This window comes from Octodon degus, unplaced genomic scaffold (genome assembly GCF_000260255.1).
Source record: "Octodon degus isolate 3935 unplaced genomic scaffold, OctDeg1.0 scaffold00037, whole genome shotgun sequence".
In the NCBI taxonomy this organism is placed as follows: Eukaryota; Metazoa; Chordata; class Mammalia; order Rodentia; family Octodontidae; genus Octodon; species Octodon degus.
In genome coordinates, this window is record NW_004524613.1 from 2,499,067 (window position 1) to 2,509,471 (window position 10,405).

General features: G+C 47.0%; 1 protein-coding gene across 7 annotated transcripts in view; it reads left to right on the forward strand.

Moving 5' to 3' along the window:
- Positions 1-10,405, forward strand: part of Ttll9 (tubulin tyrosine ligase like 9) — a 59,371-nt gene that overhangs the window by 43,999 nt on the left and 4,967 nt on the right. For 6 of the 7 annotated variants that reach the window (XM_023714898.1, XM_023714897.1, XM_023714899.1 and 3 more), the window contains 3 exons: positions 6,803-6,861; positions 7,629-7,825; positions 9,621-9,734. In XM_023714898.1, coding sequence (XP_023570666.1) covers positions 6,803-6,861; positions 7,629-7,825; positions 9,621-9,734 — 370 coding nt within the window. The remainder of the gene's footprint in view (positions 1-6,802; positions 6,862-7,628; positions 7,826-9,620; positions 9,735-10,405) is intronic. The other variant, XM_023714901.1, reaches the window with a different exon arrangement.

Consider the following 10,405-nt stretch of genomic DNA (forward strand, 5'->3'; position numbering starts at 1 on the left):
ACTGTCTTCTGACCTTTGGTGTAGAGTTTAGATAGAGTTATTACCTTAGCACCAGGTCTGGATCTACGAAGTTCAGATTCCTCCAGGTGGGTGTTGTTTGGATCTGGCTGCTGTGCTCCACTTCTTTCTGTCTCCAGGCCTGCGCTCTGGGTCTATTCAGGATCTGGAGGGCCCCTGGGTCCTCTCACTCACTCTCCGGGCCTGCACTCTGGGTCTGTTCAGGATCCCCCGGGCCCTGGGTCGTCTCACTTGCTCGCCGGGCCTGCGCTCTGGGTCTCTGCATATCCTTTTTAAAAATATGTTTCTGTTTAGGAAAATGTGTGAGCATCATTTAGGAATCTGTTTTTTCTGAGAGTTGCAGAGGATTAGAGTCAGGTCCGCACACATTTCTTTTCAACCTCAGGCGTTTCCTTACATTATGAACTTTTTCTCCAACTGATATGTTCTTTCCTAGTAATAAAAACAGTAAAGCATAGAGGATATCATTTTCATCATAAAGTTATATAGCACATTAAATGCAAATCAGGAAAGTACAAGAAATAAAAGATGCTCCTTTCCCGAGCACATTTCTTGGGACAGCTGCTCACCCTGTGGGTGTATGTCCTTTGGGCTCATCTGGAGAGCTTTTCACGTTGTCCATCACTGTCAGCACGCCCGCAGTGCACCAGCACAAATGGATAACCTTTCCTGCCAATAAACACCAGCTTCCGTATTTTCCTTGTAGACATTTTTTAAAGGTATAAAGGATTGCGTGGAGTAGATTTGTGGCTCGGTGGCCCGTGTGGGGCAGTCTCTGGAAGGTGTTCTGTTTCTTGCTGTTGCAACACCCTTTGCTACAAACGGCCAGCTTCTTTGGCAAACCCTTCACTGTACTTAAGATATCTTCCAGGGGCCAGGGAGATGGCTCAGTGGAAAAGCACTTCCCTAGCAAGCGCAAGGGTCTGAGTTCAATCCCTGGTTCCGCCAAAAAAAAAAAAAAAAGATGTGCCCCAGAGTGAAGGGCTTCCGGCCAGATTCTCTCCTGAAGAGTTCTTTACATTTTTACCCCTCCCTCATTAGCATACACATTTCATTTCAGTGAGATGCAGTCCCATGCTGGTAGCAGTCATCTTAAAAAGCCATCTCCAAGACAGGGGTGCATCTAGGAGATGAAGCATAATTTTTTTTTTTTTTTTTTGAGAGTAGAATATTTTATTGGGAAAGAAAGCTTCTGTCTCAGAGAGGATAGAAGGGAGACCCAAGCGGGTTGCCCAGGAAGCTGTCTCTTTCAGTTTGTTTTTATAGAGCAAAACCATGTGGGGTTAAGGTACAGAGGAAGGGGTCTCACTTAGGTGGATGTGGGGTGGGACGAAACTATGGTTAACCAATGGGATTGCAAGCACCATTGCTCAGGTAAAGTTGATTACGCCCAGGGCCAAAAGGGGAAGCGAGTCAGAGTAAGCAGGCATGAATACGGGACAGGGTCTCTTCCTGTTGGGGGCTGGGCTGGTGACGCACTTGGGTCTTTTCAGGTGATACCTATTTAGAATATCAATCCCAGGTGCTACTCTTTTACCATTTGTTTGGCCTTTAGGTCTTTTAGGTCTGGCTCACAGCAGGAGCATCCATCCCTCCCACAGTTGCAAGATAACTTGTCTTTTGTGCTGTCTCCTTCAAGGGCCTGGCCCTATCTGACTGTCTATAATATTTTTATCTAACTTAGCTGCCTGCAATATTCCCCCCTCTGAAGAAGTAACCTGAACTGCCGTGAAGGGAAATATGGGTGAAGACCGCTCTGGCTTCTTCACGCTGAAATGGGTGGTAGTTGTTGACCAGCAGTCAGATATGTACTTCAGAGGTTTTAGCTAAAGGCCTTTGATAGATGACAGGCATTTTTCTCTTGAGTAGACATATAGCTTTGAGTCTGGAGGAGACAAAGCCAAAGAAACAAGTCAAATAATCACAACAGGATAATTATGAAAAAGATGAGTTAGAACTTTTTGTAGGTCTATTAGCAAATATCTCTTTAATGTGAAGTTTAATCCCTTTTATCTTTTATGGCCATTGTATATTGTCTCAAACAAACTGGCCTTTTATATTTTACCAACTCTATTATTACTTGGGGCACATGGATTGCCAGAAATAGGGAAAACACTGAGTACTCTAGTTTGTATGTGGGGTCACTGGCTGGGTAACTACCTGTGGAGGACCACCAGAGCAGCTCTCCTTGAAAGAAGAGCGACTGTCTCCATCTGGACTGAGCATGACCCTATTTCCTATGTACAGAGCTGGCTACTGTAGTCAATTGGCCTTGGGTAAATGTAGGCCACCTACCTAGCTCAGCTCACAATGATTACCTACTTCCCACAATTTTTAGTCAATCCTCCTCAAGTCACTCTCCTACTGAATAAAAACTGGGTGAGACCCTGGGTCACTCTCTTGGTTCCGGAAAGTCATCTTCGTGGCTGGACTTAAGAGTCCCTTGACTCTCTGATGATTGAAAATATAATTTAGTGTCTTTATTTTCGCTGTGCGTTGCATTGAAAGTGGTAGATTGGAATCAACTTGATGGGATTCCAATAATGTAACTTTGGGATTACAAATATTAGCTTCTTGGATGGAGGTAAAGATCTGGAAGTGTCTCCTATAACTACTGATAAATCTGTATGAGCTTCTATCGAACGTCTAGCAGGCTTTTCCTTATATTGGCAGTTAACACAGGTTCCTTTAGGCTGAGAGGTAAAGACTCATGATCTTGTCAATCTGAAACTTTGACTTTATCATGAACACTTTTTTTCTCTAGCAGCTTTGTACATTTCTGCTTGAATTGTCTCTTCTCTGTCTATATCCAGGAAAGCATAACTTTTCCTGTTTTTCTACTGGCCTTCTTTCCCATAGGATGTTAGTATTACTATTTCATTTTTCATCTATAGTTTTATTTTGTATCCTTTCTAGAAACACCTCAACTGAAACCAGTTCATTCCTGTAAACACTCTTTACTTCTACAGCTTGTGTCAGATCTCTGGGGCCCACTGAACAACATATAACCTTTTGGTTTTAGATTTTACCTGCATGATTACCTGGGTTTTGTTATCTTCTAGAAATAAATTATCTGAGAGATTAGAACATATATAATCAAAGCATGAACATTTGAGCTAACAGGTACATTTATAAACCTTTTTGAGACCTAGCAGTTGAAACTCACTAGCTCTTAGACCCCTTTATTCATGGAGTCTGACAGTTTGCTGTAAGTCCCTCTAGCTTTAGTTAAGAGAGGTCACACATGTATTAACTATCAGCACAAAATACCAGAGTTATATTAAAAATCAACCAGGCTTACATACTTATCATGAAATGCAAAGCATTTAGTCATATTAAACTGATGTCCCATTCAGTGTTTTGGATATGGCCCCCATGGTAAGCAAGGGGCACTGCCAAGGGATTTTTCCTTTCAATGCTGTGGCTCTGAGTTTTACATCACAAATACAATGTCTGGCTCTATCTATAGGCCCAAAGCTATTGGACACTGCCTAAGCCAGTTTCTTTAGAACATTTTTACACTGACAGGTTGTTATCTGTCCTTGGGAACCTGTTTTAACTAGTGAAATATTTTAAGTCTTACACATGAATAACAATATATTACATTTGTAAAATATCAGTCTCAGCACCATCGTTTAGTAAACAATCTGAATATATTGCATTACCTCAGTTACAGCTAAAGCAGTATATCTTCTAAAGTCTGTTTCTATTGAGGTACAATGACTGGAAGGAAAGTCAGGGTTGGAGAAGGACAAAGAGACCTGTGCCAATGTCCAGCAATAGGCTGGGTTTCCTCTAGTCATGATTACTCAGGGCTCCTCCGTGGAGACAGCAGGTAGAGGTAACAGTCTGGCCAGAGGGAGGAGGCAGGCCCAGGGCCTTTGGTCCTGCTGGAGCACCTGGGAAGCCGAGTCTGAGCTCGGGCCTCCGTCTCAGAGTGCAGTCTCACTTCTTGTGGCTGCCTCGGCAGTCAGGGCATGGCTTGTGGGCCTCTTAAGGCAGTCCCTCTTATGCTGGCCTTGCTGGTGAAGCATAATCTTGCAATTATTCTGAGTTCTGAGTTTTTCAAAATGAAAAAGATGCAACTCACATGATGAGGAAGCAGGGTTTTTACCTTAGACTTTGTGTCTTTCCAATTTGAGATAAAAAAGGCGGTACAGGACATTAAATACAAGTCAGGAAACTCTACAATCAAGTACAGAAAAGAGAAGAAGCCTCCCTCATGCTCCACACTGGGGTTGAGCTCTGAGATGCGGGTCACATACCAGAAATGCACCCCGTTGAAGTACGCGATGAAACAGCGTGTATCGCCACATCACACGGCTCCCGGGAGTTTTAGAGCTTTTCCTTGCTCCCCAAAAAATCCCACACTGGCCAGAGCCCCTGCTCCCCTCCCAGCCTTAGCGACCACTGTCTGCCTATTTGCTTGGGTTGGACATTCCTGGAAATGGACCCCCGCAGCACGTGGTCTTTTGTGGCCGGCTTCTTTCACTTAGGCTGTAAGCTTGCTCCGGACTGTAGTGTGCTGACCAGTAATTGTAATCGCTAACTAGTGTTCCGTTGTGTGAAAGTGTTCCATCCAATGAAGGGGTATGTGGTCGACCTGTCTCCTGATGGGCCCTGGAGACATCTCTACCTTTTTTCTGTCATGAAATGCAGCTTTAAAAATTGTGTGCTCACATTTTTGTGTGGACATAGCTTTTATCTCAGGCACACACGTAGGATTGGAATTGCAGGTCCCAGGTAATGCTACCGCTACCCTTGGGGATGTGCTAAACTGTTTTCCAAAGTGCTACAAAGTCTATGTGTCCACTAGCATTTTGTGAGGACTCTAATTGCTCTATATCCTCCCCAACACCTGCTGTGCTGTTTTATTCTCACAGCTCTAGAGGGTCTGAGGCAGCTTGGTTTTGCACATCCCTCATTACTCAGTGCCAAGCCCCTTTTGTGTGCCTGTTGGCTTATTCAAATTCTCTGCCCATTTTTAATAAAATTGTTTTTTAAATTATTGAATTATAAGAATTTAATTCATATAGTCTAAATACAGTTCTGTTTCAGATCAATGATTTGTAGATATTTTCTCCCGTTCTCTTGAGTTATCTTTTCAGTTTCTTGATAATGTCTTTCAAAACACAAAGTTTTTAAATTTTGGTGAAGTCCAATTTTTTTTCTTTTATCAACCATTGTGCTTTTGGTGAAAGAAAGAGACTCTGCCTAGTCCATGGTCGCAAGGACTTGTTCCTATATATTCTTCTATGAATTTTTAGGTTTTCCTCTTTGTGTAGGTCTTTGGTTCACTTGTAGGAGAGCATTGTCTATGGTTGTGAGACAGGGCTCCCATTTTATTCTTCTGCACTTGGATGCCCAGGCATCCCTACTCCATTTGTGGAAGACTCCTTCTCCTGCCCCTGAATTGAATTGCTTTTTAAAAAAATTTTATTTATTTATTTGTGTGTGTGTGTGTGTGTGTGTGGCCAGCTCAGCCCACCAGGGGGGCCGGGCTGGCTGGCATGTGGTGCTGGGGGATTGAACCGCGGTCCCTGTGCTTTGCTAAGCTTGTTCTAAGAAGGTGCTTTAGACCACTGAGCCATCTCACCAGCCCATGAATTGCTTTTTAATAATAGTATGTTTCAATTTTTTTTTTGTTTTTTTTTTTTGAGAGAGGGTCTTGCTATGCAGTTCAGGCTGATCTTGAACTCACTCTGTAGCCCAAGTTGGCCTTCAACTCAAGGTGATCCTCCTGTCTCAGCCCGCTGAGTGCCTGGCTTGAGTTGCTTTTTAGAAAATCAATTGATCATAATGTAAGGGCTCCCTTCCTATTTAGTAATTGGTTGTGTGCTTATTCTTTTGTAATTGGGGTAGACAAACCCTCAGACAAATATGAAAGAAGAGACTTTAAATACATCTAAAGATGACCTTCTAGGAGAAAGAAGCTAAAGAGGACACCAGCCTTCTCTGAGAGGCTGACATGCCAGCCTCTGTGTCCCACATGCCACAAACGAGGAGAAGTTGGCCTGGAGCCAGTGATGTAGGCCTCCACCTCTTCAGCTGAGAATGAAAAGTCCCAGAGAAAGCAAGGTCTTATGGCCATTTCAGGTCTGGGATCCATCCTGCCCAGTCCTGCAGGGTCTGGCGGCCGCCACTGCCTTCTCCTGGCCTTCAGCTTCTCAGCTGTGAGACAGGAGTTATGGGCAGCACATGCAATGGTGTGCGAATGTGCTCTGGGACCTGCAGAGGGCTGCTGGTGTCACTGGAGGGTGGCTAAGTGACAATACCAAAAAGCAGACTATCTTGGGTCTTCTGAGGTCCCCCCCCAGCCCTCCACCCATGCTGGACCCCCTTCTCGAGGGTTCCTGCATGGTGGCTACTCAGTCGGAACCCCTGTGGCGAGGGGACGCGCAGTGTGTACTGGGGTCACTGTTTCATATTTGGTCAGAGCTTGAGCTGAAATACCATGATATAGCATCAGCTATGCCAGGCACTGTATCACTTTCATATGGTATTTATCTGATTCTTCAAACAATTCTGTGAAGCCAGTGCCCTGTTGCATTCCCCCATTTCCAAGGTAGAGGAACAGGTTCAGAGAGGTTAAGTAGCTTGTTCAGGCGCCTCCAGTCACTAAGATACAGGCAGATATGAGCCCAGATCTGACCAACTCCACGGTGCACAAGTGGGAATGTTGAGCTATCAATCCCAGGCAAGGGTTGTGCCATCCCTGGGGGCCACGGTGGAGCAGGGCTCCCTCTTCTTGTCTACACTGGCCTTGACCACCAACCTCTGTCAGATGTCCACCTTACCAATGTCGCCGTGCAGAAGACATCTCCTGACTATCACCCAAAGAAGGTGAGGGGGCTGGGCTTCTACCCTCCACAAGAATAGCTTTGTGGTGAGGGCAGGGCAACCCTTCCTACTGGTGTGACCCAAGCCAAGGGTGTAAGATGGCCTACAGATCTTGTGTCTAAATATTTGAAAGTTACAGGTCAAACTGATGTACCCTAAACAAGAAGTGTTCTATCCTTCTACCTGGACGATATCGCCTATTGCTCAGTCTGTCAACTGGTGTATCACACAGATCTGCCATCTGTTTTACCTGTTCATTTTTCCTATCTGTTTTTCTATCTATTGATCTATCTATCTATCTATCTATCTATCTATCTATCTATCTATCTAATCTATCATCTATCACTATGTTATCTGTGAGTTATCTGCTCTGCATAAAAAACCTTCAAGGCCAAATTCAAATAAACAATTCTCAGACCTTTCGGAGGCGAGGCCCAGAGCACAGCACAGCCACCTCACTCACACCTGCTGCCTTGCTGCCGGCAGCCTGTTGCCCACTCTTGGCCTTGGGCGACACATGGTCCCTGTAGCTTTTCCTCAGGGAGGGAGGCCTAGGGAAGGGCCTTGCATGAGCACCATAGGCAGGGACTTCCGGGGTCCTAGGGAACCAGTCCTGTTAGCTACAGACGATCTGCTTCAGGAGGTGGCTACACCCAATTGCCCTGATCCTCAGACTCAGGCCTGAAGGCTGAGCTAGTGAGTTGCCTCGGGGGAACTGGCAGATGGGGTTCTGTTACCTGAGGTCCCTCACCACCTGACTGCTGGCCCAGGGCTGCAAGTGGATGCTCCAGCGCTTCCGGCAGTACCTAGCATCCAAGCACGGCCCCCAGGCGGTGGAAGCCCTGTTCAGCGACATGGACAACATCTTCATCAAGAGCCTGCAGAGTGTGCAGAAGGTGATCATTAGTGACAAGCACTGCTTCGAGCTGTATGGTTATGACATACTCATCGACCAGGATCTCAAACCGTGAGTGGGAGAGCAGCCCAGAAGGAGGGGGTGCACATAAGGGTCTACGCACTATGCTTCTAGATCACCCAGATCTGAATCGCAGCTCCGCCATTTCCTAGTTGTGGGTACTTGGACACACTTGTTTTTCTGTACCTCAGTTTGCCAGTCTGTAGAATAGGGTTGGACACTGTTTATCTTAGTTACTTTTCTCATTGCTGAGACAAAATACTGAAGACCCAGATTTAGAGGATGAAAGATTTATTTGGCTTACAGTTCATAGAAGTTTCAGTCCATAATGGGCTGGCTCCAAGGCAGGGTGGCACATGGCAGAGGGGCAACAGTTCATGGCAGGTGGAAGGTGACAAAAGCAACAAGGAGCCTTAACAGCATCTTTCTGCCCCTTCTATCTTATCCAGACTACTTAAAACTACTTAATCCTAGCGTCCTTGAGTCCAACAGTGCACCATGAACAAATCCTAGCATCACATATTCTGTGCAAAAGCCCCACCTGCGTGAGGCTTTGTGGGACATCCCGACAAAAGCCATAGCAGTGCTTGTGCCTTACAGTGAGGAGGAGGAAAAGGGCAATCATCTGTGAAGCCGTGGCCGCCAAGCCTGGCCCTAGGTCTCTCCTGATCATTGGCTGGCTCAGGAATGCTCCCCTGGTAACAGGCAAGCTGCTTCCCTCTGTGAGACCTGGGTGCAGAGGATGGAAGTGCTGTGTAAGGGAATATGGTCCCAGTGTCAGTTCCTGCCAGGAATGCGGCGTGAGGCTGCAGTACCTGTAGAGGGGGAGGAGCTGGCAGGGACTGCAGCAATGGCCCACGTGACATGACCGGACAGAGGAGCCCATGGGTTCTAAGGAGCCTAAGGTCAGGGTCAGATCAAGGGCAGGCCAGGGCAGGCCCAGGCTGGAAGGACATGGGCTCAGCTGCTCCCCAGCAGCACTGCTGGATGTGACGATGACTCCCCTGCCAAGGTCACCTTGTTAGTGCTCAAGAGCTTTTGAAGCCAGGCACAGGAGGCCAAGAGCAAGACCTAAGTGAGCCCCTGGCTTAAGGGAAACAGCCTCAGCACCGATGAGCCACCTTCTCTTTGCTGCAAGATGTGGCAGTGGCGCTAGGGTAGGCCCTGAGGAGGAATATGCTGGACGCAGGCAGCAGAGAATGCAAAGGGGGTCCCAGTTCCCCCAGGCTGCTGGGGAGCCTTTCCATCTCTGTACCCAGCTTCCTGTCCAAAACGACAGTTTGTGCAAAATAAGAAGTCGTGTGTTGGATGGGGGCCCTTGAGCTGACATTGGCCTACAGATGCAGCTGACTGTAGCCTTTGGAATGTTTTTCTGTTTAAATTTATGGATAAGATCTAAAATTTGGTAGATTTTTTTACATAAAACTTAGGATTTTTGATTTCTCTGAAAAACTCAGAGAATCCTGCCATTCTGGGTTTGCACTCTACAGGGTGACACTGTCCCACAAATGCCCTTGTTGACTCAAATGTCTTCCCAGCTTGGCACAGGCCCCAGCCCTTCTGCCATCGCCCAACCCGGAAAGTGCAGGCAAGTGCCCAGCTGTAGACACAAGCTAGGAAGGGCAGGATTCACTTGAGCTCTCGTTTATTGAAGGAAAACATCCCGACAGGATGGTCACTCCTGCCCCAGCCAGCTGCCCCTCTAGCTGCCTTTCTTCAGGGTGGACAGATGGAGGGAGTGGCCCTGCTTGGCCTGGCAGTGGGGCTGTGCACCTCTTAGCCTCAGTGACATCCCAGTGGCTCCAGGGACCGATCAGTGCTCAGGCTGCCCCTCCCTTGGTCCCAGGTGGCTCCTGGAGGTCAATGCTTCCCCCTCACTGACAGCCAGCAGCCAGGAAGACTACGAGCTCAAGACCTGCCTGGTGGAGGACACGCTACACGTGGTAGATATGGAAGCCAGGTGAGGGTGGCCTCAGCCAAGCGCCCCGTCTACGGCAGTGGGGCTGCCACCATTACAGAAGATCCCAGAGGTAGATCTGGCCTGCTTGACCATTTCACAGATAAGGAAACTGAGGTGCCCATGTAGGTGGCCTGAGGTCTTGACCTCTCCAGAGCAGAGTGACCATCTATAGTTTTCAGAAACTCAGTTAAGGAGGATTTGCCCAAAACTTCCTGACTGTGGGTCCTGGGAACAAATCACTTCATCTATGAACCTCAGCTTCCTTGTCTGTAAAATAGGAAGTATCATGACTACCCCTCAAAGTGCTTAGCTCATGGTAAATATTGTTCGAACAATGTGTCCACGATGCAAAAACAAAAAACCAGGGGGCTGGCTTCAGGTCCTGGGTGAGTCAAGGTGTTCGGCCAGTGTTGATTGGTAGGTCTGTTTTCTCTCTCTCTCCCTACTTTCCTACCTTGAACACACCTGCTCTCACACACTCAATCCCCTGCCCCCATGTGTGGCTCTGTTGGCTCTCTCCCTCCTTCCCGCTCCCTCCCTCTCTCTCTCCCTCCTTCCCCCCTCCAACTCTTTCTGTGTGTCTCTCTGTCTCTCTTCTCTTCTCTTCTCTTCTCTTCTCTTCTCTTCTCTTCTCTTCTCTTCTCTTCTCTTCTCTTCTCTTCTCTTCTCTT